Here is a 27,021-nt window from a genome sequence, read left to right as displayed (position 1 = left end):
CAGTTGAAGAGATGGGAATTCCTGACAGTTCTGACGCAGCAGGGTGAAGCTGCTCTCTCTCTCTCTCTCTCTCTCTCTCTCTCTCTTATGGCCATGATCCAGTGGATTTTCCCGGATTTTCCCAACACTGGATATTGCAAGCTGCTTTTTTTATCATGCACCTGGCAAAATTTATGCTACTGTGATCATCTTTAAGGTGCCACAATGCCCTTTTTTTCTCTCCTTCTCCCACAAATTACAAAGGGGGCTTTGAAGTTTCAGTGTTGGGAGCTTCTCTAGGAGCAAAACATGCAAGATGTTAATGTATGAAGATTGTGGCAGTAGGCATAAAGGAACTTAGGTCGTTCTGATATACCATTTTTGTGGAAGAAAGTCTCAGGCAGTTAGGTATGTGTCAGTTCCACTGATGCAGTGGGATTCAAGGGCTTAATGCCTGTTTGAAGCTACTAAGGGAAACCCAGGTCAGATGTTACCCATTCTGTCCTCTAGCCATGCTTGTTTCCTTCAAACAGGGTTGGGGAGCCTGTGGCTCTCCAGAAGGTCTTGGACTTTCTCGTCCCATCTCTGACTGTTGGCCAAGCTGGCTGAGGCTGATGGGAGCTGGGAGACGAGCAACATCCAGGAGGGCCCTGCCTTTAAAATATTGTTTTCTTTACAGTTCTTTTAAAATTAACATACATAGCACATGTAATCCTTTTAATTTATCATTACATTATACATTAACCTTTTATGGATCATGCCTGTCTTTAGGCCAGAGAGTGGCCTAGGGACAGGCAGGATAATACTGTAATGAGCTCCTGGGAGTGGTGTGTCATTCCCTGTTTCACCCTTGTAACAACCCTGTGAGGTAGTGACTAGCTCAAGGTCACCCAGTGCGGAATTGAACTTGGGTCTCCTCTGGCTTGAAGTCTAGGAGTTCGCAGTAGTCAAAGCAGCTGCGCAGTTCAGCTTAGCCAAGTTGCCAGCCCAACAACAACAACAAAATCATTCTTGCCAGCCTGCCTGCACATTTCCTGTCTTTGTCATTTATGGCCCGTTGATGGCCTGAACGGAGAAAAGTGCCAGCGCTTTTCTTCCAGTTTTTCCAAGCTCCCCTGCTGGGTTGTGTTACTCACAGCCCTAGGAAAGGGAGGCCTGTAGGAGGCTGTACCCCTCTGGGATAGTTCATACCCTTCCCTGAATTTTCAGTTTTTAAAAAATGGAATAGTGCCTTTCTTGTGACTGCATTCAGTTTTCATTTTTAAGACCCTATAATTTATCCTTCTACTCATGGAGATAAAAGCATGCTGGCAATATTCCACGCAGTTGTTCACCAATGCAGTTAAATTGACTTTTAAATGTATTGGGCTGCCTGTGTGTTTTATATTTGGGTTCTTCTGCAGTGATTCCCAGCTTCACCCAACTTTCTTGCCTATGAGCCTGCTTCCTAAACACCATCAACCAGGAAAGTGGGTTGTTTTCAAGTCAAAGTGCCGGCTTTTGTTAACCTCTTTGATAACCAGCCTGCCTGGGTGCTGAACTGTAAATGTTATGGAACAACCCGTAGAGCACTTGCACACTGGAATTCAGGTGACAAGTTGATTTTGCTCTGATGTCTATTCTCTTGCCCCTCCCCCACTTTGCTCCATGCTCTGTTGTTTGTTGGCGCACCCACCCGTGTGTGGCCAGCAGCTGATTCTGCATGTTGCTGGTTGGCCACTTGTTTTGCTATTCTCTGAAGATCGGAGCTGTGTCAAATACATAGAAGCCAGAGTCATCTTGGCCAGATGGCGCTTGATGCAGAGGGATGTTTGGTTGTCAAGTATATCTTCTAGTCAGTAACTTGTTGCTGCCATCTGACTCCAAGAGAATCATTTGTGCACGCTGGCTGTCAAAAGCATCTTCTCTTCTGTCTGTTTTAGCTGTCATGCCTGTGCTCTGTACAGAAGTGTTGACAAGACATTGCTGTTGTACATTTTCAATTTGGGTCTTGGTGACTTTTCTTCTCCTTCTCTGTTTCCTGAGGTCTCCTTAGCTGCTGGAAAATACTGACCTTTTTGGCTTTTTAATGCGTTGGCAAAGCAACAATTATTTGAGTCAGGCTGCAGGTAGATGTGTGTATGTATAAGGGGGTTGACATATTCTGAAAGAGTATTTCTCTTCCTGCTCTGCCTCCTTAAAGCTATGGTTTTCCTGGACTCTGAAGAATGGGAGTGGCTACAAAAAATCACGGTGTTTCTATCATATAGCCACCCAAATAACTAATTTTGGTCATGCAAGAGGTTTTACTTGGCGGTAATTTGACATAATAACACTCCCAGCCTGTTAAAGCCCACTATTGGAAACTACACAGTGCTTAACTTCTAAAAGAGAGACAGACCTGCTTTCAGCCGTAAGTCTCGCTGGATGACCCTGGACCACTCACTATCTTTTAGTCGAACCTACCTCACAGGTTTGTTGCAAGGATAACAGCATGGTGGAATGAAATCATTTCTGCCTTTCCGTTAGAGCACTGGACATGGGTGATAACGTTTTTTAATTTTTGTGCAACAAGCATACTTTTTTTATTTTTGTGCAATTAACACAGTTTATGTACCGCTTGATTGTAGTAAAACCTCTAAGTGGTTTGCAAGACGTTTTGCCTTAGGCAGGTGCTGTACATGTATGAGTTGAAATCTTTCGTCATCACAAAATGACTATTTTAAATTAAATTATCTTTACAGACAGACTGCTATGAAAAGCAAATATGTGAACAACAAGACCAAATTACATTTCTTGCAAGCTTTGTTGCAAAACTCAAATCACAGTTGGCTTCTTTGAGTTCCAACAAAGGTAGGTAGTTGTCAAATATATATGCATAACACACACTCATTCATTCACTCTGTCTCTTTCTCTCTCTCTCTCTCTCTCTCTCTCTCTCTCTCTCTCTCTCTCTCTTATGGCCATGATCCAGTGGATTTTCCCGGATTTTCCCAACACTGGATATTGCAAGCTGCTTTTTTTATCATGCACCTGGCAAAATTTATGCTACTGTGATCATCTTTAAGGTGCCACAATGCCCTTTTTTTCTCTCCTTCTCCCACAAATTACAAAGGGGGCTTTGAAGTTTCAGTGTTGGGAGCTTCTCTAGGAGCAAAACATGCAAGATGTTAATGTATGAAGATTGTGGCAGTAGGCATAAAGGAACTTAGGTCGTTCTGATATACCATTTTTGTGGAAGAAAGTCTCAGGCAGTTAGGTATGTGTCAGTTCCACTGATGCAGTGGGATTCAAGGGCTTAATGCCTGTTTGAAGCTGCAGGCCTGTGTACGTTTACTCCTTTTACTCGGTTGACTTGCTTCTAAATGAATATGCATGGGATCACACTGCATTTCTTGTTAATTTTGAGCTGGATTTAGGTGCACCACCTCTCTGGATTGTGCTCTGTGCACTTAGGATTGAGATGAGAAATGGCTGCTGGCTGCCACAGAAAAAATTGGTGACTGAAGGCCCCAAAACTAAATTGGGCTTCCTGATTAACACCATCTGTCTTCTTAGTTGCCAGCCTAGAATTGAGGGGCACTTGGAAGTCATGATGTGTGTGACAATTACATTTGCTGACAGTCCGCTTGGAAGGAGTGGGATAGAGCTTAGTCTGCCACCTTATATCCTGTCTTCACAGTGTCTTCTGTCCTAAAACTCAATTGCTGACTAGAACATTACAATGTGAAAACTACTACAGATACACTAACACATTGAAAGAGCTTTGAGGCTCAGTAGTGTAAATGGGTGGCTCACCTGTGACCCTCCACGTGTTGTTGGGCTACAAGTCTTATTATCCTAAGCATTGGTCATGCTGTCTAAGGCTGATGAGAGATCATCCAGAGTTTGTTAGTATAACTTACGAAACCAAGGTATTTGGCACATGAGCTTGGTACTTGGGGTGTTTCACAGGAGGGGTATGAAAATATTTGCAAAACTTGGACACCCAGTTGGGAAGAGAGAGATGGAGACTTGAATGTGCTATTGAGAAGAGTGACTCTGTTCTTGCAGATGAAGCCTGCCTGGATCATTCCAAAGGCCCATGTGCTGTACCGCCTGTTCTCACAGTTGCTGTCCAGCTGCCTCTCCATCCCTTTTTTCCAGATTGTGTTATGCCACAGTTCCTACTGGGAGGAAGGGCGGGATATAAATAAAATAATAAATAAATAATAAGGTTCATATCTTCCTGGAAGTTGTAGCCTCTGACTTGGGAGCCAATGAATGGTTGCTGGTTGTGATTACTCAGTAATGAAGGTGTGTGGGAGTGGAAACACATAGCATAACTTCATAGACACTTAGTACCTTTTTGCACTAACTTCTGGAGAAGGAGGTTATAGGGGGAGAGGAGGGAGGGCTATGTAAAAAGAGAAAAGAGGGGGAAAGAAAGGGGGAAGAAAATATTCCATAAAAAAGAGGAATAAGAAATGAAGGCTTTGAGGGGCAGGGAAAAGAAAACACTCAAGTCCCATGACATTCTTCTGTTCCTAGAAGACAACATTTTAACAGCACTGCAGTGCTATGCTGTGTTAAGCATGCTTGAGTCTCAAAACTGCTGGCTAATCTGTCTACTCAGAGAAAAACACAGACAACTGTGTTGTATTTCAAATGTTAGTGTGCATGTGTTTTCCTATACAGGAGTTATCTCCATGTATAAAACAAAAAACAAAATTTGTGGAAGCTGCATTATTTGATTGCACTCCATGAATGAAATAAAATCCTGACACACCTTTACATTTTTTCATATTTACTTGGTGATTATTTCAGTTAATAACTCAACAGTGTTCAAAATGACTCTTTATTTTCCAGTTAATGCACATGACCATGTTCCAGTACCTGAAGACAGTGAAACAAGAAGAAATGGTACTTTACTAGACCTAAATTCTGATCAGCTCCATGAAAAGCTGAAATCAGCAATGCAAAGAGAGAAGCTTTTAAAGGTAGGATAGTTTTTGCAAGATAAAGGTTGGCTCTGATGATCTAAAAAATGACATAATGATAAGCCTCTCGTTTGGATGAGACAAGAACTGATTGATCTTAACTATGCTTTATTTGAAACAAGCCAACTTCAAACCATAGGCTTGTTTAAACCACAGTTTAGGGTACAGATGGCACACTAACTGGTTAATCAGAAAAACTGAAATCTTCCAGACTCCTTACTGTCATGCCAACCAGGGGAAGGATATTGTTCTATCCAAATTCAGCCAATTTGTGTCTCATTGTTTCTTTTTCTTCCATTGAAATGGAAATGGACTGCCTTCAAGTCGATTCCGACTTATGGCGACCGTATGAATAGGGTTTTCATGGTAAGCGGTATACCATTGCCTTCCTCTGAGGCTGAGAGGCAGTGACTGGCCCAAGGTCACCCAGTGAGTTTCATGGCTATGTGGGGATTCGAACCCTGGTCTCCCAGGTCATAGTCCAACACCTTAACCACTACACCATACTGGTTCCGTTAAGCTTTGTCAATTTCCGAAGGTGATAGTCCTTCTCAGAGTAGACCCATTGAATATAATGGACATGAGTAACTTCAGTGGGTCTACTCTGAGTAGGTCTTAGTTGAATACAACCCTGTGGTTCCAGGGACGTTGCCCAGTTATGCCAGCTTGGAAGAGCTGAGGATCTGGTTCTGTATGTCCTTCCAGTAAGATTTTCATTTGTCCAGATACCACTGAGGTTTGCCGCTTGTTCAACAAATGAGAGATCTCTGTTGCAACAGATACACAAAATTGTGGTGGAAGAAACTGAAATACTGGCATGGGTACAAACGGTCCCATTTTAAAGGTGAATGAAATCTCTGTATAGGCTCGCGCTGTGCCAAAATCGGTTCTCCAGTTTCTCAAACTTTCTTTTTGCGAAAGACGCTTCCATTTTCCTGATATTCTCAGGGTGCTTGAGAATTGAATTTCTTCAGAATTTCGGTTGGTGCAGGGTTTTGCGCTTATCATTACAACATAGCCAAGGGTGGTGCATGTGTCATTCCTGCCAGTAAGCATTTCTCCAGCACTCTGTAGCCTCCCTGGCTGTCTGCGTTTCATCTGAAAAAGTCCCGTGGGAACAGTTACCTCATGATGTCTTTCCCTAGGCTTTAATTGAAGAGCAGGAAGCCTGCAGAGACCAGACCACTTGGCCACCTCAGAAGTAGATAAGCACCCCATCCATGAGAATTTCACTCAAATTTTCTATCTCCTCTGTTATTTTTCAGTGCAATTTTTCTAGAAGACATTTTAACAGCATTGCTGTTGTAGTCCATACCATCAGGTTGGAGAAAGCTGTGCTAGGCCATAAATCCCTGACACATCAACACTGTGTTTTCAGGCTAAGTGACGTGGTTAAAATGAAATGCCTGCTATGTGGAACACTGAAAAGGGGAGCTTCTTTCCTCATACACCCAGGTCACAGTTAAATTGGACCAGAGACAGCGTCTTTAATCATACTTCATAGCATGGCAAAATACAACTCATTTTCCATTAGGTTACTAAAGTTATAATCTGCCCATGTCCAAATAAGTGTGCTAGGAAATGTTGCACAAGTGAGTTCAAACTTGTATGTGTAATCCATTATACAACAAAAATAGAAAATAGATACAGTGGAGAGAAGGAATGCTTGCCATGTGGAACAGCCCTTTGAGCATAGACAATAACTCCTTCAATTATGTGGTCAGAACTGTTAGACCATCTGTGACAGACCACAGAGATGAATCTTCATTGCACACTGGGAGCCTTCTTTTTAGGCAAAATAAGATATCCACTTCTGCTGCTAATTTTTTTTGTTGTTGCTGTTCAAAATATTCTTTAATGCTAACATATATAACTATCTTAGATCCTGGAACAGACACACGGCCCATTCACACAATTACAAGTCAGTAATACTGTACATGTGATGGGAGAGTCATAGCTTCACCCCCAGATCACAAGAATGATGTAACATCTGCATGGGCATCCATACAGGCATCCATACACCCAGTTCAGGAGGAACTCCAAGACACTGAGAGAATATGTGGGCACGTACATTACTGTGCATGCATCAAGAGGACAGTGAATGTGGGCCCACACAGTCTAGTATTTTGAAACGGATGATTAAATTCATGTTTGAATCAAATCTTAAATCTTTATTTTCAATTTCACAAAAGCTTTGAGAGGCTAACATTGTCATAGCTTTGTTGGTCAATGTGATTCATAAAATGGGAGTTAAAATTGTTTGGATCCAGAAGAAATTGCTGTCCACCTCCGTCTTTAAAACCTTGAACGACAATAGAAGGGTTGCAGTGTAAGTTGTGTAGAGCAATGCATTTTGGACCACATTCACACCATACATTTCTTCCACTAATATTCCAGTTTAAACAGTTATGGCTTCTCCAAAATAATCCTGGAAAGTATAGTTTGTTTGTTAAGGGTGCTGAGAGGAGACCCTAGAGTTTAAAGTGGAATAATAGTGGAACAAATGTATGGTGTGAATGTGGCCTTCGTCTGTACCCCTGTCCGGTCAGACTGAAAACAGCAGAGTTACAATTTGCTTGGCTGGCCAAAGGCTTTTGGAGATGCAAGTATGGTCTTGTAACATCTCAATACTCATATTAATACAACATGAATGGTACTTTGATGTCACATTTCTAGACTTCCAACTGAAAACTGCCTGAATGATCAAACATCTGAATTGACAGCTACAGGTGACTGCTCTGACTAGATAAAATAGAGAGAAACATCTATTGCATCGAACTAAGTAACCTTACCAAGCTGATTTTCAGTCTAACACTGAGTCACTGAAGATAATTGCCTTAGGATCACTTCACACATCACATTTTTAGGAGTACACCTAAAATGTAAATTGTGAATAGAATCAACAGGTGTTTAGAAACAGCTACACTTTCTGGAGAGACAGCGCTGAGGGAGATAAGACTGCTGAGGCTTCTTGTTGAGTGGATGCTTGGTTTTGCTTTGTTGCTGTTAGAATCAACTTGGTACCATACCCTTCTGACTGCTGGGGCTGTGTTTGGAACAACAGGCCTGCAGAATAGTGGCATAGAGGTGGTTCTGTGGATGCATGGAGGGGCTCATTTTTTCCTCAGGAAGGTGCCTTTTCTGGCTCTCTCAGAGGGGATGGGCTAAACCCAGCTGGCTTCATAGAGTTGTTTTTCCTGCCACTGGTGCCTGATGTCACGATCAAGGCGCCGCCAACGGTAGGTGGACAAGCTGGTGGCCTTTGTTACTATGTAATGTTTGAATTGGCCCCTGAGCACTAGAGAAGACACAACAGGAATGTGAGGCTACAAGGCAATTGGCTGTGCTGTTATAACAGTCACTAGGCCTTTGTTTCCCTTGCTTGTAACAACTTTTATGCTCAGTCCTGCTTTGTACTTGAGCGGAAATCTCTCATGTTTCTGTTCTTGTTGTTTATTTAACAGTTGCATCAAGTTGGATGGATTATAGTAATGATAAAAGGGTGATATTCTTCATTGGGTGAGCAGGAGACAAAGCTCACACAATGATTTTTTCACTCCTCCTGCAGCCTCCAGTACCCTCTGAAAAGCTTCTCCAGAGGGTTGGCGCCGGGAGGGACTTACGACATTGTGGGATGAGCTGTACGGTGCTGTGGTGGAATGGGAAGCATTGCCCAAAACTGGGCAGAATAATTATGTGGCAGCACGGCATGAGAACCCTGTGCCTGAGTTGGGGAGATGTCCCCCCGCCCCATGCAGCCTGAACAACTTGGCCCATAATATTTGGTAAATCCTGTCCCCCACCCCAATCCTCTGGAGGTGCTTCAGGGGAGAGGGCAAGGCTCATTGTGTGAGCTTGTCTTCTGCTTGTGCAATGTTAGATGTCACCCTAATTAGCCTTTGCCGTGGGAGAACTAAAATTCGATACAGGAGAGGAAATACAAGACAGCGAGAAGATGGAGGCAAAAGTTAAACAAGGGGGAGCAAATGCTTTTGGTTTCATGTACATGTGCTCATTTTAAGTAGGGAATTGCCCTCCTAAGGGGTTGACCCAAAGGCCTCTTAGGAAAGGTGGCTTCTGAGGGAGGGATTTAGAGGAAGAAAAGCACAGCATCTGATAGGTGCTCTAGAAGGCAATTCTAAGTATATGTGGGGCAGCGAGAGGAAAAGACCATCATTTGGGGATGGGGAACCTTTTTCAGGAGAACCTTGTTCAGACCAAGGGCTGCATTCCTATCTGGGGAATGTTCTAGCAGCCACATGCCTGTGGTGGGTGAGGCCAGGGGCAAAAGAGGGTGGGCCAACAAATGCTAATTGAGTTCAAGGACATATACCAGTCAGGCAAAAATGCTCAAGGAGGGGCATGAAGTAAGGCTGGCGAGTGGTGTGACTTAGATGGGTTGTAGCCTCGGGAGAGTCTGGGGGGCCAGATACAGAGGCTGGAGGGCTGCATTTGGCCCCCAGCCCTGAGGTTCCCTACACTTGTATTTGAGGCATTAGAAGACCTTTGGTTGGCCCAGCCTGCAGAAGCTGGAGGCATGAAGGGTCTGGGCAGGGATTTTGTTCAATAGCTCTTACTTGTGCCTTTTTTCTTTTTATTCTTTCAGCCCTGCCCTCACTTTTTTAAAAAATATTTGTATCGAACTTCTGGTTCCACCTTAACTTCCTCCACTTTATCAAGCAAAATGGGTATGGGTATTAAAGCCTTCCTCCAAACATGTAACTTGCCACTGCTTTTGTTTGTTTTTTGTTTTGTTTTTTAAATTATGGTAAACTACATTGAAAGGTCTTGCCATTAATAGTTAAGAAATCTGTCATCATCTGAACATATTTCACATCTTCAGTTGCTTTCCTCCTCTCCAGTTTCTCCTGGACGAACTTAAATCTGACCAACATTTCACCCAAAAACTCCTAAAACAAATAGCCTTCCTTGTGTTTCACGTTCGCTTTGTGCTAACTTCTCATAGCTCTAAAGAGCTTGCTGTGTTTTACCTGCGGTTCTTCACTGTACAGATCTGAAATCCATTGTGTCCTTTATGAGATTTGTCAGCCTGAAACTCACAGCATTTTTGTTTAAGAGCATATCTAGCCCTCATAGTGAAAGTCAAGGTAAATTTGGAAGCCTGTGGGTGATGGTTGGGGACAAAAATCCAGCGTCCCTTTCCCTGCGCCCTCTGTAGCATGAGAGCCACAGTGTTACAGCATCTTCTCGCATCAGTGTTGGCCCAGTTATGAGGAGTGGGAAAGCTGGTGTGAGGATGAGCAGGAGCCTGAGTTTATCCCATGTGACCCAAGGCTTCTGATAACTCTTTGGGACATGTGAAGGACGTGCTGTGACAGCTCCTATACTACAAAAGTGACCTGAGATGGGACCCATAGAAATCGGAGAATACCTGGCTGGGATTTCCAATACTTCTTGTGTAGAACATCAGTGCTCTGAGTGGCTTCACATCCTGTCCAGACATTCCATTGAAGTCAGTGGCATCTATTGCCAAATAACACACTGAGGATGAAGGTGCATTACAGATAGATGAGCCTTTTTTGTTTTCTTCCCCTTTGTAAGTGTCGGATGCAAAACATTGTTTATTTTGATATTTTATTTTGGAAAATTTGAAGAATAGCAGATTTATTTCAGATATTTTGCTTGTTGTTGTGTAAACAGACAGATCCTGCCAGAGTCAGATGCAATTCTTGTATGTTTTGCAGCATTTTGGAAATGTGCTTTAGTTCACCGCTTATCTAGGACACTGTGCTTTTCCTCATTTTTCCTATGCATTGCCTGTGCCAGTCTTTCTCACATAGTCTGCAAAAACAGAGAAAGAGAGAATTTACACACACAGAGAGGGAGGCTGAATTATGGTTCTGCTTCCGTTTTGTAATAAATTGTCATGCATCTATCAGAGCTGGAGATTTCGGCCTTCAAGAAAGGACAGCTGGCTGTGGCAGCGGCTGCGGCTGCTAGCATCGTGGTTTTTCTCCTCCCGCCCCCTTGCTGAGGCTTTTTTCCCTTTTCATGTAGAATGTCATCATATATAGAAAATTAATAGCTTAATCATGTAGGAGGAAAGTAGACTTTTTAAAAGCCTTAATTTCTTATCTTTTGAAGCTTTATAGCTTGAGTCTTGCAAAATCCTAAGTCATTAAGTGCTAAATAGCTACATTCTAACTGTTCCAGAAATTACGATCCTTGAAGACTATTGTCACCTTCTTTAAATGTACTTTATCTTGATTCTAGCACATGCTGAAACTAATTAAATATTAGTGAACAGAGTATATAAATGGAATAAGACAACATTTCCTACATTTATAAGCACTAATATGCATTCCGCTAGTGTCACTATTTTAGGTATTCAAAATAACACACAATTGTTTTGAATAATTGTCCACAAGGAGATGTTACTTCATGTTGCAGTAAATGGTTTTTAATTATTTCAGCCTAACCTGATGGCAGTGTGTACAAGGCTGATTTCATTTAAGGACATTTTTAAAAAAAACCCTGCCAGATCACACTCAAGATCTATCTAGTCCAGCATCCTGTTTCCCATAGTGGCCAACCAGATGCCTATGGGAAGCCCACAAGCAGGAAATAAGTGCCTTGGCATTCTCCCCCTGTTATTCTACAGCAACTGGTATTCAGAGGCATGTTGTCTCTGAAGCCTGAGGATAGCCTTACCCTATTTATTATTTATTTATTTATTTGATTTATATCCCGCCCTTTCTCCCAGAAGGAGCCCTGGGCAGCAAACAAAAGCACTAAAAACAGTTTAAAACCTCATAAAAACAGGCTTCAAAATATATTAAAACATAACAACCTTTAAAATCATTTTTAAAAAGAAGGTTCAAAAATATATTAAAAAGCCATTCCAACACAGATGCAGACTCGGATAAGGTCTCTACTTAAAAGGCTTGTTGAAAGAGGAAGGTCTTCAGTAGGTGCCGAAAAGATAACAAAGATGGCGCCTGTCTAACTCCTAAGGGGAGGGAATTTCAAAGGGTAGGCGCCACTACACTAATGGTCCATTTCCTATGTTGTGTGGAACAGACCTCCTGATAAGATGGCCCCCACCTGCAGAGCACAGTGATTGACTGGGTATATACCAATTTGTCTCATACCATTGGAAAGCTATCTTAAGATGATGGCCACCACTATATCTTGTGATAGCAAAATCTGTAGCTTAATTATGTGCTGTATGATGAAGCACATTTTGTCTGTCCTAAATCTCCCAACGTTCAGTTTCATTGGATGACCCCTAGTTCTAGCATTATGACAGAGGGAGAAGGACTTCTCTCAAACTTTCTCCACACCATGCATAATTTTATACACCTTACTTTTTAGTTTAGAAAAAAGTCCCAAACATTATAACCTTTCCTCATAGGGGAGTTGCTGCAGCCACCTGATCATTTTGGTTGCCCTTTCCTGAACCTTTTCCAGCTCTACAATATCCTTTTAGAGGTGCAGCAACTACAACTGGATGCTGTATTCCAAAAGTGGGTGGACCATAGATTTGCATCAGTGTGTTACAATATTGGCAGTTTTTGGTAGATCCTTTTCCTAATGATCCCTAACATGGAATTCACCTTTTTCACCGATTTATAAGACGTGATTTAGCCTATAACAATCTCTTCTATAATGGCATTTGTCAGAGCCTGAAAATTAACCAACTGTGCTGTATGTGTGGGGGTTTTCTGTTTCAGGAACAATTGGAGAGTGAAAGTATAAAATTAAAACAAACTGAAGAAGAAAGCAATTTAAAGGAAAAGAAGTTCGAATCTATTATCACCATCAAAGAAGATGAAATAAGGCATCTGAAAAAACAGTTGAAAGAAAGAAATGAAGCACAAGATTGCATGCTGGTTCCAAGATATGAAAAAGAGGTGAGAATATCAAAGGGGTACCCAAATTTTTGCATATAAGTAATAGTGTATGTGCATATTATAAATTGTTCATGCAGGCAACTTGGAAAATCCTTTTAGAATAAAAATTAGTTTTGTAAGCCATACATTTGTGCTCTTATGCAGATGTATATTATGCACATGTGCTATTCCCTCTCTTCCTTTTTGCATATAATTTGTCAATAGTAATTTTCAGATTATTTTTCTTGCCTGTTGGATTTTTCTGCCTTGCCATTTGTCTCCATGCTTCAGAGACTATATACTGGCTTCATTTGTAAGACAACCTTTAAAGTTTCTGAAAGCCATCTAAAAGATGGATTATTGTAACAACTTCAGTTTCAGGCTTTTGAATAAAACGCCCATGCAATACTGAGCTAACCCACAAGGTGGTAGTCATATATAATAACTTCTTTTCCTGCAGGATAAATCACATCAGCTTATTGAAGGCATGCAGTAGAGTCTCTGCTGACAGTTTTCTTGCTAGAACAAATATGAGGCTATGATCTGATGCATGCAATAATTATATGTGGCAATCAATATTAGTTCTCTGCCCCAGTTTCACTATGTGTTTGAAGAGGATTCGATCAAATATTGGAGAACATTAAGGCAAAAAGTACTGTATAAAAAAGAGAGTGAATTATGATAAAATCTTCTAATGTAAAGGAAATGGTCAAAATAATATTAAGTGTTGGAGCCTTCTGGCTTACTCAGAATGACTATGTCCTCTGTGTAAGCTCTGTACCAGAGTGCATGTAACTCTCAGTATCCAGCCACCCAAATACCTGGGGCATATTCTAGCACCTAGTGGTAAATAAGGATGTGGTATGTTTGATTTCCAGGTAACACGTTTTTCATACAATAATTTAGAATGATTACATTTTGTTTTGTTTTTATATTTTTTAAAGGGTGGAAAAACTAGAGCCGTTAAGTTGTTACTATATGAATCTGTTTGGTGTGTTTATTCATTTGGATTATTTTGTTAGGGTCTTGTAATGCAAGCTTCTTCCTTTTTCATACTTCTGATCTTTTTAAAAGGCAAGGAATGAAAAACACACTTCGTCTAGGCAGGAATTATCTCCAGAGGCCTTTGCTACAGCTGTCTATGAAAGGTACCTCACACTTCTTTTTTCTTCCTTTCTTCTTTTTTTTTTTTTACAAAGCTGTTTTCTTTTCTGTAATTACCTATTGTTTACCCTTGCTCGCTGGTTTTTTAAAAAGCCGGGAGTGCTTCTGTTTTCCCTTCCCACCCCCCAAACATTGAGTAAGATGTCTAGAGCCACTTCTGAGCATCAGCAAGTTTGTTTAAATGAGAGGCTGTAACGAACATGAAGCACACTGTGTATCAGCACTGCCGTCCCTTTCTCTGTCACCTTTAATTGAAGAGGGAGAATGTAAAGTCAGAAGGCATTGAAACACTCACTTGCCCTTTTAGGATACATGGATCAGTTTATTCCTGTTTTGGCCCATCTCTACATTCAAGCCCTGAAATGTGGCGGGACCTGGGAGACCTGTCTCTCTCTCTCTCTCTTTCCCTCCACCTCTCCCCCCCAAAGGCAGAGCTTCCATTGCTGTGAAGGGGAAATGGAGGCAAAGGGGCTCCTGGTACCTCTACCACCACATGCCATACTTGAGCCCTTTGCCCTGTTCTGCAGCAATGCTGCTCACGGTTTGCCTTCATCCATGGCAGAGCTCAGTTTGTGAAAGTTTCTCTTGGCGCGCACACACAGCTCTCCCCAAATGACTTCTTTGTTCCTCCATTGCCCATTCTGAATGGCTTCAGAGTCCAGATTCTGGCAGGCACTTTCCCCAACTCCCCAGTATCTTTAAGCATTGAATAGAAGGGAGAATTTGGCTGGTACCAGTCATAGTACTGTGGTGGAAGGAGAAGCCATCCCTTGCAGAATGTGTTTCTCATGTACATACTCTTCAAAGGTAGGCAATATAAGCCAGGCTCACTTTGTTTTAATACTTAGTGCCAAACCATGACGTGGAGATCCACAGTCAGATCTCCGTGGTATGGTGGAGCACTCTGTTTTTGTCAGAGCAACAGTGCTATGTATTTTAACAGTCTCTTTTGCACCATTTTCCCAGTATAAATTGCCCCTCCCTCCCAGTCACTGGTATTAAGTCCCATTTGGCGGGGGGGGAAATAAGTACAGTGCCTGTGTCAGGGCTGTGTTTTTCTGCCTAAAGGAGCTCATAGCAGATGGGGGCGGGAAGCCACTTGGATTGGGGAGCTGGTGCAGGGGGAAATGATTAAACACCCCCAGAACCATTGCACCAATCAAAATGGGAGTGCCCCTCCAACTGCTTTACACAGTTTTGTTTTTTTTAATGCTGTGAGTTCAGATTGCAGATCTCCTGCATCGTGTTTCTTTCATCCCCTGAGTCTGGCTTTTAGGTATAGGTGGTGCCAATATTCCCAAGATTATGCTTACCAGGTGGCCGTTTCAAGGCAATAAGAGTGGAACAGAATGGTGCCTTCCATCTGAAATAATTTATTTTTTTTAGGGATGAACTTGAGACTATTTTCTGGGGCATGAAGGAACAATTTCATCGCATACGTGCACTAGCAAGAGCACAGACGGACCAGCTGAGTAAATTTAACCTACGGAGAGAACCTGTAACTGGTATCGCTTTACTGCAGCTCTTACTGTGTTCCAGCTTTCAGCTGAAAACTGTGTTTTGTTTTTGAATATGGTGTACGCTATGTACAAAGCTGTCTGGAATTTGCCTGGCCTCTTTGTGGTGCTCTATAATGTATGAAGTGATCCAACATGGCAATAACCCTGGTGTATGAAATAAATATATTTCATATGTGTGTATATACACAGTCACTTGTAAAGTGTGATGTGACTGTTCATTTTGCTGCAAGTGCATGGATTGGGAATCTGCTACTTGCTTTGTATTTCTTGACCTGTCTACTTCCAGCACAGTAAACACTCTTGCTTCACTTCACAAGTGAATGGTGTTCACATTCTCTCTCCCTCCACTCCCCCCCCCCCCGCTGTACAGAGATTATCTCTGTACAAGAAAAACAAGAGTGATGCCGCCTCTAGTTATTCTGCGAAAAGCAAAAATATATTGGAATTTGTATGGCAGGGTTTGCTCATTGTATGGAAAGGAAAGGAAAGTATGCAGATACTATTTTAATAGCTACTTTGTGTATGCATCTTGAAGCATGCCACGGTGGTTACGACATACAACGTTAGATGCTCAGTTTCTGTTGAAATAGGAGAGTGGAGGCAATCTGAAACACTCACTCATTTCAATCAGTCTTGTGCAGTAATGTTCTGAGTTAATTGCAATGCTGTGAATTAAATGCATTTTGTTTTGGGGGGTGCAGTCCTAGAGATGTCTACTCAGAAGTAAATCCCGTTAAGTTCAGTGGGGCTTATTCCCAGGTAACTGGGTATAGGATTGCAGCATAATTCTGTTTGATGTCCACTTTTATAAATATTTTCAAATCCGTTCCTAGTATCTGTCATAAGAACTCCCAGTGCTAGTTCAGGCCAAGATCTGTCTAATCCAGCACTTCTAACAGGAAGTTAGAACGGGAAGGTCTCGATCTTAGATCCACACCACTGGTTTTCTTTCTAATTAAAACATATACCACACTTTTATAATATAACAGTAACTGCACCTAATTTCTAGTACTGTCATTTACAGCCAACTTCAAAAGGTGGTGCAACCTAGGAACAGTTCACACAAATGATTTCATTGTGCAGCATCCATAGGAAGAGACTGGCATGTGCAGAGCTAGTGATGTTCATGTACTGCTACATGGGCCAATTCAGTTCAGTTTTGCCTTTTTGGTATGCTACACTTAACCTGCATTTAATGTGTTTTTGTGGCTTGCTAAAGCCAAATGTGGGCTGAATTTAGCCTATGGTAAATGGATGCTCATGGCCATTGCAGCAGATGCTAGACATCTTTGCAGCCCTGTGTGCTAAAATGGCTGTACAAGCCAGAGTTTGTTAAAACCCAAAAATCCCAGTTGCCTCGCATTACTCAGACCGAGAAAAATTACCAAATTACCAAAATTACCAAATTCTAGCCAAAATGAAATTGCAAGAAAAGGTGTGGTTGTATGCAGTGTCTAGAAAAGGCTTTTTGTATAATATAGAATGTAACGATGGTGATCTTAAGTAGTGAGTGGGACCCGGCCACCCTCTTTAAAAAAAAAAAAAAAAGTAGTCTGTCTAATAGATTTAATTTTGAAAAAAATTAAGCTAACTTTTAACATCTAATATTATTGGTAATTTTAATCTACTTTTTATATAAACCACTTAGAGGTTTTGATGATTAAGCAGTACATAAATTCTGTTAAATAAAAAGTAAACAAGTAATTGCTAGAGAGAGCATTGGGGGTAGTGAGGCACAAGGGCAATTGTAGAGTGTCAATTTCTGGTCTGATACAAGAGTTCTGGCAAGTTTACCCTTGAATAGTGGAATCAATGGTTGGCATGGAGGAGTCCCAATGTCAATCAGTGGTGTCATACTGTGCCAGGAAAAAAAATGCCCAAAAATGCATTTATGTATTTTTAATTTTCTGATAAATCGGCTATGCTGGCCTTTGGGGAAATTAGATTTGTCAGGTGGTTTGTATCATTTGAGCTGATGTGCTTTAAACCAATCTCTCTCCCTTAGGTATTGCTTAACCATTTCCTTTGCATCTGTCTTTACAGAAATTTCATTCTCCACGCCCATCCAGTGCACCGATGAACAAGCAGATGATCTTTGTAATCCTTGGGTTAAAAAGGATCTAAATAGAGATGTTTCACACTTCCCATCTGCCACACCAAGAGGAATGGGACAGGAAGAGGAAGAAAATTCTGTTGAGTCCCTTTCTAAGTTTAATGTTAAGTTCCCACCTACAGACAATGATGTCACTTTCTTGGAGAGTGCTCCAGATGCTCCGCCTATCCCATGCACTGTGATGACTGAGAACTTGCTTCTGGATCAGCAGTTTAATAAGGACCTTGGAGCCCAGGGGGTGAGCGTCAGTGACAAGAAGCGTAACTTCTTTGAGGAACATGGTGCTGATCCAAGTACTTCTGCAATGCATAACCTGCCAAATACTAGTAAAGCCAGACCCTCTCCCCATATGAACACACTCATACAGAATCCTTTGGACAATGCTCTGTGCTTTAACATGCCTTTTTCATACAATTTTGGAACCACTGTCTTTCCAAATCAAGATATCCCTGATAGAAACCTTCCCTGTTTAGAAACTAATGAGAGAACTGTTGGAGCACCTCAGCAGGTATCCGTTGTTGTTGTGTGTGTCCCCCAATTAATTTTGTATTTACATACAATTATTCTGTAAGCTGTGGAAATGAGCAGGTAGTTGAACTTCCCTAACCTAGTTTGTACCCAATGCAAAATTTATTAACTGCCCTGATTTAAAACATTTCCATTAGCACAACTGCCCAATATCATTGTGTCACCACCGTATTGTCAGAATTTGTGCTCTGAGACAGCAGCCAGCATTCCCCATTCTGAGCCTTTACCTGCTGATGCAGTATGCTTTGAGATTAGGTGACAAGTTAATCTTGTTGGGTTTATATCTGAGGCTATTTGACTGGCTGAAGAATATATTTACTCCTTTCTAAGAAGCTCTTGAGTCTTGTCTTGCACAGAGACCCCAGGTCAAATGTCCGCATATACTCTTGTGCACACTTCTCTTCCAGCCAGCACGGGGTTCCCTGTTGGGCACTGTTTAGGCAGCTCTGTGTGCACAGTCTAGATATCATTGGGATTACAGGAAATGAGGAAGTCCTTTCACTTTTATTTATTACATTTTTATTCTGCCCTTCCTCTAGGAGATTATAGTGTTTGTACATAATTTCTCTTCCATCCTGCCCTTTTTATTATCTCATAGCTCAGTGTATGTAGGAGTTCACAGATTGATATGATAGCAAAGACATATTTCTGCCTGGCAAGCCGCTGCCAGTTAGAGTTGGCAAGACTATTTGGACAAGTAGTCGGACCTGGTATAATGGTACTTCCTATGTTCCTAATCCCGTGAGGTCAGTTAGGCTGAGGAAGTGACTGGAGTGTCATGGCTGAACTTAGATTTGAACTCTGTTGATCTCACTAGGCCTAGCCTGGCTCTCTTAACCACTACACAGTGCTTCCTCTCATCCATGCTGTGGAGGTCTACATGTGCATCAGATACTTGCACCTAGATAGAAGCCTCTGGATCATGTGCAAATAGGATTTTTTAAAAGAACTTATGTGATCCTGGGCCGTGTATCGCAGAACTGCTTATTGATTCAGAGAGGAAAGGCTGCAAAAGAACACAGGCATTCATTTTCCATGTTCCAGAGATTGTAAGCTGATAAATGTTCATGCTTCATATATACAAACCAGTGCATATTGATTTCAGTTTTCAGCTTTCCGCTGCATTTTAGTGTGCACACAATCCTCGCACATTAGGCACTTTTGTGATTAGGTGGTGTTTAAAGCTTCAATTCAGAAGTGACTCAAGTTTGATTTACTCAAGCCTTACTGATAATTTTGCCATTCTCCATCCATTTTCTACTCTTTCTTTTCCCGAGGCTGCTGCTCGCCCCCCTTTTTTTCTTCTTTTCTTTCTATCTACTACTATCTCGGTGCTGCTGCTTCCTGTTTCAGGAAGAGGTGGCGGCATCTCACTCATGCTACTAGCAGATTGGACCTCTTTGGGGTTTTTTAAAGTCTGTTAGTCTGAGACCCTAGATACACCTTCTACCAGATTAACCCCAATTGGACTCAGTGGAACGGACTGCTGAATCAATGAGCATAGGATTGCGCTGTGTCTGGTATTAAATCCATATATTTTTATTTGTGAGCCATGTCACACTAAAGGAGTGATGATTTAGCATTTTCAGCAGTTCTAGAATGCAAGGATATCATTTAATCTGAAATTATTAAAAATAAAACTAATAGGCAAACCTCAGTTATTTTTGTAAATACACCTCCTTAAGAACTCTGCTGTGATCCGTAAGATATTTATAGTGGCATTACTGTCATTTAAATCGACTAACCCTGTTGAAAGGCAATGAATTAATGTGCAAGCATACGCAGGTTTTAAGAGGCATATTGATCACACTGTGTCACGTTAATGTAGTCATGAATTACAGTCACCACTTTTGTGAGTAATGGCTCCTTGGTACAAATTATTAAAGATTTAATGAGCTATACCTTTTACTTTTCCCCTCCCAAGTCCAATGTAACACTCTTAATCTTAGATACATATGTCCAAATTCCTGAGTCTGTTTATTCAGTCTGTTTTTATTCTAAGATAATCATCATGGTGAGCGGCACATTTATAATGCACAATTTGTTATATATTCATACCAAATTCTGTGGGTTTGTTTTTCTACATTAGGCTTTAGTTTTTGCCTTGAGTTACTTGATGCCTCAAATAATTTGTTTTTGTCTTTATCTCACCAATTTCTGAATTCGTTTTGAGCCAGCCTATTTCCTCTGTTACTAGTAAGATTCCCATGGTTTGGAAAGCATTTATTCTTCTCTCTCTCCATCATGTCTCCTGCTTGTTCTTTTAACTAGTTAGTCTGTGTGTTCATTTCTCAATAGATGGCACTCTGCATTGTATATTAAAGCATGTGAAACAGCTGGTATGTGATTGCAAGTTGATACAGAAGTATGAAGCTTTAAAAAGTACAGGAGAATTGGTGTTGAACTGTTACAATGTACTGGACGGAAGAGTATAAAAATGCATATTATTGAAAAATAAGGAAGAGCATAGGGTATACATTTTAAAATGTGAATGGCCAGTACTAGAATTCAGTGGTAGCCAGGAAGTCTTGATATTTTATGTGTTTACATTTGGAGAGACAACTGGCAACAGAAAATAGTTCCAATATTTGTTAGTTGTATCCAGGAAGGAATGAAGAACATAAGGCCTTTGATTAAACTTGTGCATCTTATCCAATAACGTAGGCAAAAAAGCCAACATTACTTTTAGAAACCATTACATATTCAGCTGCATAGATTTCCTTAAACATATTGTTATCTTTATTGTCATTTCCTAAATGTCTTCATAGTTTTTTTTAGTTTAAGGGGACTGAGCATCACTTTTAACAGATCAAAAATCCCAGTACTTTGAGTCCAGCTAAACAATAGGCTGGGCAAAGATTCCATCATTTTAAATGCACATGTAGTCCTTTTTAGCCGCAATAGGGGGAAAAGTGACAAAATAAAGTGACAAAACATTTGCTAAAATAAAGATCCCAATTCCCCGGGGAATGTTTAAAAAGGCTCCGGCCCTGTTATAGGGAAAGCTACAATGAATGCAAAGCAAAGAATGATAGCCACATGCTTGCCCCTATGAACTATAGAGCTGGCCTGAAACCTTTGCAGGGTCTGATTAGAGATGCACTCACTACAGTAGCGAGGAGCAATTCCTGATGGAGTACATAGCTTTGCTCCCATACAAAGCCAGTTGGACAACTTGGGGCAGCTCACCATCCTGTCTGCGTGATAAAAGTGGCCAGTGTGAAGGCACACTTAAAACACTTGAGTCCTTTTAATATGCTATTTGCCATTGCTGACATCTAAGTAGTGCAGTCTTACTTGCCTGATCTCCCCTCACCCCTGTAGACAAGGACTTTCTGTCATGTATTTAGTACATGCATTAACAAATAACGATGTAGAAGGGAAACTTAAATGCAGTGCAATTGGCAGCCATAAGTCGTTAGAGCTGTGGCTCTCAGTTGATGTAATACATTTAGCTCTTCCTTGCAGACACTAAATATAAAACCTTGAACCTGCTTCCTTAGTATATAGCAGTTTCTTAAACACCTGGATTGAAAATTGTAATACTGAAAACAAGAGTAAATTGAAGGATTAGACTTCCAATTCATCCATGCATTCTGTGTCATCTGGTCCAGCAAACAGAACTCCTAATTTTGAGAAAAACAAACATTTAAGAGCATTTCCATCACTGTAAATATGTGAACGTGGCGCCAGTTCAACAAAATGCTTCAATGTTTGCATTGATCTGTACCTTTAAAAAAAAATTGCATATATTAATTGATTTTGAGTTATAATTCATCTTTTAGACCGCCAGGGCCTACAGATTGGCTGGCAACTGAAAACCATTAAAAAAGAATCATCCTATGCTTTCTTCAGTATCTTAAAAATAAACACCAACATTGATTAATCCAATCAATTTTCAAGCTACCACAATTTCAGTCAGTTAAAAGGCAGATAATTAATTGGCTGACACTTCTAATAATATTCTTGCAAATATTCATAATCTCACCAAATAAAAAGTACAGCTGTCAGCAGAGATCCAAAATAAAAACTACAGTAACAGCTGAATGCCTTGTAAAATGAAAAAAATAATCCTGAATAAATACGTGTTTAGGCAACAACACTGCAGTAGAAACCAAAGAGACTGGCTGAATCAAACTTAAAACATAATGAGTAAAAAAATGCATGATAAGGCCCTCCTGCTTGTGTGAACTTAATCAAATATCACATAAATAACCTTATATACTGTGGCCATCTAGTCATGACTCCTAGTGCTATTATTAAAACTGCCAGTTTAAATCAAGGTGGAATTGCAAATAAGTAATTAAAAGCACACTTCCATAGTGATATTTAAAACACACGTCACTGCCTAGACAGGTTTCCGAAGCAATTTACACCAACAAAAAGTAGTCTGTTTGTTAGAACTTGATGTAATTACACCTAATTAGCCTGTGTTCTTCAAGGATTGATGACTGACCACAGTAAAAAAGCCACAATAGAAATCTTTGAAGGCCTTTTGACAAATATTAAATATTGTTTAGACAAAGAATTGACTCCTAAGAGAAATTATGACTGCTTGTTTTTGTCTTTATAAATAAATCTCTGTGCTTCAGAACGTTTAAGGTTCTGGAACATATGAATGGCAGAGGGGTGTCCATATGCACACTTGCACATAGTATATATAAATTATATACATATTTTTTAAAAAACCTTCCAAACCCAAGTTGCTTGTTTGCCCTCCTAAGTTATGTAATTAAAGAAATATATTGGTAAAATGCATTTCATTTTTTTAAAAAAAAAAACGGGAATGCCATTTCAGTAGTAATTCTCATGTAATACAAATACTGGCACCTTGACATAACTCCTAGACATCTATTGAAATAGACAGTATAGTAAGTCTATTTTCCAACCTAGAATTGTCACTAAGAAATGCTTCAGCTGATAAATATTTCTAGAATAGTCTTTATTTATTCAATTTATATCCTGCCCAGCCTTGCAAAAGTCTTGTAAATATTTTATTTGATTTGTTTTTCTAATCACAAACCATTCTTCAGTCAAATGAAATGCTATGCATTTAGTTCTACCAAAAAAAAAAAAAAACAGTCCCTAGCCACTGAAAAACTAGTATTCATTTTACATAAACAGCTAATTCTTTTTTTCCCCTTCTGCTTTTTACAGCCACTCCGGAACCCATATCCCACTCAAGATAATGACTTACTGGCACTTGCTTCTGCAGAATCGGAACTTGATCAGCCTGGAATATGTGAATTCTGTCAAAAAGTTTTTCCACCATTGCTTACATCCAGGGAGGACTTTTTCAGGCATCTGAATTCACACTTCAACTTGAAGTCCTAGTGTCACTGGAGCACAGATAATTTTTATTTAAACTGAAAACCTGCGGTTGCTCTACTTTAATTTCAGTCCTACTACACATCACAGTTTCAGAGCTTACAGCTACTTTGATACCAGGATCAATCTGGAGCTATGTTAATTATGATTGAAGCCAATTTCAAGGAAACTAGGTGCAACCGAACCAGTATGTTCTTCTCAAAAACGGGGGTTGGGGAGAACTGGACATTATGACCATCCAGTCTAAAAACTAGAATGACTTGAACCTGTATTTTGGGTATGGATTTAGTAACTCTAGCACAATTGTGTCTTTGTTTTTCTTTTATTAACCAACAATTTTTCATATTAAAACAAACGTTTACTGTTGCTGTTGTAACATTAGATCATGAATGATAACAGTCCTTCACTCCAACTAGAAACAGATGTGATGCAGGCAAGTCCCAAGTTAAGCATTTACAGAGCAAAACAAGCCCTCTTTGCACTAGGCAGATGTGTGTTTGGACAAGGCAGAGGTGTCCCTCTGCATAGCATTGCCAGCCTCTGCCTGCAGAGCGAGGCCAGCACAAAGCTCCACCTGCCACCTGGGTTAGGATTGCACCCTTAATTGTGTACTTACTCTGTGCTGATCCTATCACATTTAAATGCATTTACTACATTTGCTGACTCATTAGCAATTAGTATTAGGACTCCACTCATACACCCTTCTCAGCTCCTGATCGTAAGTGTGCTACTGCCCTACATCAATGGTAAAGGCATTAAACATGACAAGTGGTCGCGGAACGCTTGTACAGATAAGTGCTGTGGCCCATGTGACTTTTGGGAGGCTGTTAGGATCAGGATAAAGAGTTGTCTAGAGCAGAGCTAGAGCTTGGCTGTTTTGCCTTGTCCTGTTTCAGGATTAGTAAGCAGTTATTACTTATGCAGGTGGTCTCACTTAAACAATATCAACTTAAACAGTAGTAAAGCAACTTCTAGGAATAGGGATTCCCGTACCTAAAACCTAAATTCTATTGTTTAAGGCCAGTGAAGAATATTCAGATTGACCTGTGGTGGTGAGTTTAGTCCACAAACGTTGGCCTTGTACCAGCAGTGTGTGTATCTTTTCCCCACCCTTTCTCTCCTCCCCCAAAAAAAATCAGTTGGCAAGGGAAGTTCACCCTATGCTTTGTAAACTGTGCATAAACCAGGGCTATTGACTGCAAAGAATTTTGTGACTTGCTGCAATCTCTTGAATTTGGGGACACGGGGGGAAGCAATCTAGCACAAAGAACCTGTTTCTGTATGGATTGCCCTCACTGAGATGGGGGGCCTTCCCCCGTCTAGTACACTGTATATTTTATAAGCATCCTGCTCACTATCAGTTGAGTATAACAGCATTAACCTGCAGTAACTCCATTTTATGGGGAAAGGCAGTAGCTCCGTGATAGAGAATATGCTTGGCATGCAGAAAGTCCCATCTTCAATCCCTAGCATTTCTTGGTAGGGCTGAAAAACCTAGTGAGCCACTGTCAGTCAATGCAGATAGTGCCGAGTAGGGCGGATCTAATAGTCTAGCTTGATATAAGGCAGCTTCTATGTTCCTCAGCTTACCAGTCAAGGATTCTTGGAGGAAGTTGGGGGTCCTGGGAAGCCCAGTACTCCTAGGTCCTTCATTCCCAAAGGCCTTAATATTCCTGTCAGCCCTCCTTTACTTCACCCACTGCTACTTTTACCTATTCCAAATCCCCTTCCCCTTGTTTAAGACTATGTGAAGGAGGGAGGAAGCCTGCACTATTGCCTGCCTGCCAATCAAGCAGGCAGAAACTGTTGTCAGTCTTAACAGCTAAAGAAAAAAGGGACAGTGGGAGGAACTGCAGCCTCCAGAAATGTCAGTAGACGAAGACCCCCATTTCCAATTGGAATTGTGAACGATTACAGGGAAGATCCATAGCCCAGTAAGAGCACAGACTTTGCAAGTGGAACATCTAAGATTCCATTCCCAGAATTTCCAGTTTAAATTGATCAGGAAGCAAGTAATGGGAGAAACCTCTGCCTGAGACTCTAGTGCTGCTGCAAGGCAGAGGAGGCAATACTAGACTAGATTGGCCAATGGTCTGGCAATATCAGGAGTTGCACAGAACAACCAGCAGTCCTGGATGCAGATCCCTATTTGAGGCAAAAGACACATCCGACCAGTTTAATAGGACCGAGGTAAACATGATATAAGGTGTTCATAATATATCATGACTACACAAGCATTTAGCTTTATTGGGGTCTTTTGTGGAGAGCTTTATTTGTTTTTAACTTTCATTTTCAACATAGATCACATAAGTTGTTAATACTCAGCAGTTTACAATCATTGGGGCTTTACCTGAGACACTTAAAGCACACACATATATATGCCAGTGTGATATTTTTCAACAAGCTGATAATGTTTGCAACATGGTAACCTTGGCCTATGAGGTTTTTTGTCCAGATGTATACTGTATGTTTTAATAATTTGTCTATATGTGCTGTTAATATCTAAACTTCACATTTCCAAATGTCTAATATATACATAAAAGTCCCCATTTTACAAATCAATAGAGAGGAGAAAACCTTGATGTCTTGCTTAACTTATTTGGCTATACAGACATTTTTGTACAACTTTGGTTACAACCACTCATCTGTTTTTGACAAGCTGTTAACTGCCTTTGCTCTAAAATAAACTGTACTGTGCAGGGTTTTGTCTCTAGTGTGACCCAGAATGTGTGTGTGGTTTTCCTGTAATAAAACATCCATGCCAGGCCTTTTACAAATGCATGTATGATATAACAAGTTCTGAGACTTGCATCTCTCTTTAGGCTTGCTTACAAATTGTCCTTTTGAGGGTGTTGCAAGAGACAGAATTGCATTTCTGGAAAATAGGCCTTAATCCTGGAGATGTAAGATGTGATAACAATACAACAAAAGGTGTGTTGTTTTTGTTAAAGTCACATATTTTATGTTGTCTATGTATATCTCTATCCACATTCCATTCTTTAAACTTCCTGTGAGCTGACATGTATCACTCTGTTAGCACTGTTCCTTCCTGTTAGACAAACCGGGTGGGGGGAGATATTTTGGGGTTTGGGGATGTGGCATCCCCGGGTTTGCAAAAGCACCAAAAAAATTTAAAAACAGAACTCGGAAAGAGAACAATTCCTCTTTCAAAACAAAAAGCAGACCATTGTGGACTGAGCAGGTGCTACACAATACTGAGTACTAGTTGGCAAAAGGGAAAATTGGGGAGGGAGCGAATTGGCCTGTTTCCCTTACAGCTTATGGTGGGGATGGGGAATCCAGCCCTCCACTTGCTGCTGGGACTCCTATCCAGTCAGCTGCATCTAGACTACCCAATGGGCAGGGATGCTAGAAGATGCATTTCTACAACATCAGAGGGTCAAAGTTTCCCCACCCTTAGCTTATATAGTATTCTGCTTGGCTGACTGGCTAAATCTCTGTGGCATGGCCTTGCTGTTAGGGGGTAAGGATATACTGAAACACCGTCACATCTCTTTCTAGCAGCTTCATCATTTTCTTCTCATCTCTTGCAACATGCACGTAATCCAGTGTATGCA

The 27,021-nt window shown here is 40.8% G+C and overlaps 1 protein-coding gene across 9 annotated transcripts in view; it reads left to right on the top strand.

The window, feature by feature from the left end:
- TANK (TRAF family member associated NFKB activator) overlaps positions 1–26,207 on the top strand; it is a 47,286-nt gene extending 21,079 nt beyond the window's left edge. For 8 of the 9 annotated variants that reach the window (XM_061608656.1, XM_061608655.1, XM_061608650.1 and 5 more), the window contains 7 exons: positions 2,703–2,811; positions 4,807–4,937; positions 12,632–12,811; positions 13,865–13,938; positions 15,341–15,459; positions 17,518–18,095; positions 23,273–26,207. In XM_061608656.1, coding sequence (XP_061464640.1) covers positions 2,703–2,811; positions 4,807–4,937; positions 12,632–12,811; positions 13,865–13,938; positions 15,341–15,459; positions 17,518–18,095; positions 23,273–23,449 — 1,368 coding nt within the window. In that variant the 3' untranslated portion in view covers positions 23,450–26,207. The remainder of the gene's footprint in view (positions 1–2,702; positions 2,812–4,806; positions 4,938–12,631; positions 12,812–13,864; positions 13,939–15,340; positions 15,460–17,517; positions 18,096–23,272) is intronic. The other variant, XM_061608657.1, reaches the window with a different exon arrangement.
- Positions 26,208–27,021: the final 814 nt, after the last annotated feature.

This window comes from Rhineura floridana, chromosome 2 (assembly GCF_030035675.1).
Source record: "Rhineura floridana isolate rRhiFlo1 chromosome 2, rRhiFlo1.hap2, whole genome shotgun sequence".
Lineage (NCBI taxonomy): Eukaryota > Metazoa > Chordata > Lepidosauria > Squamata > Rhineuridae > Rhineura > Rhineura floridana.
The sequence above is the reverse complement of the archived record's forward strand: the minus strand, read 5'-3'. Positions and strand labels throughout refer to the sequence as shown.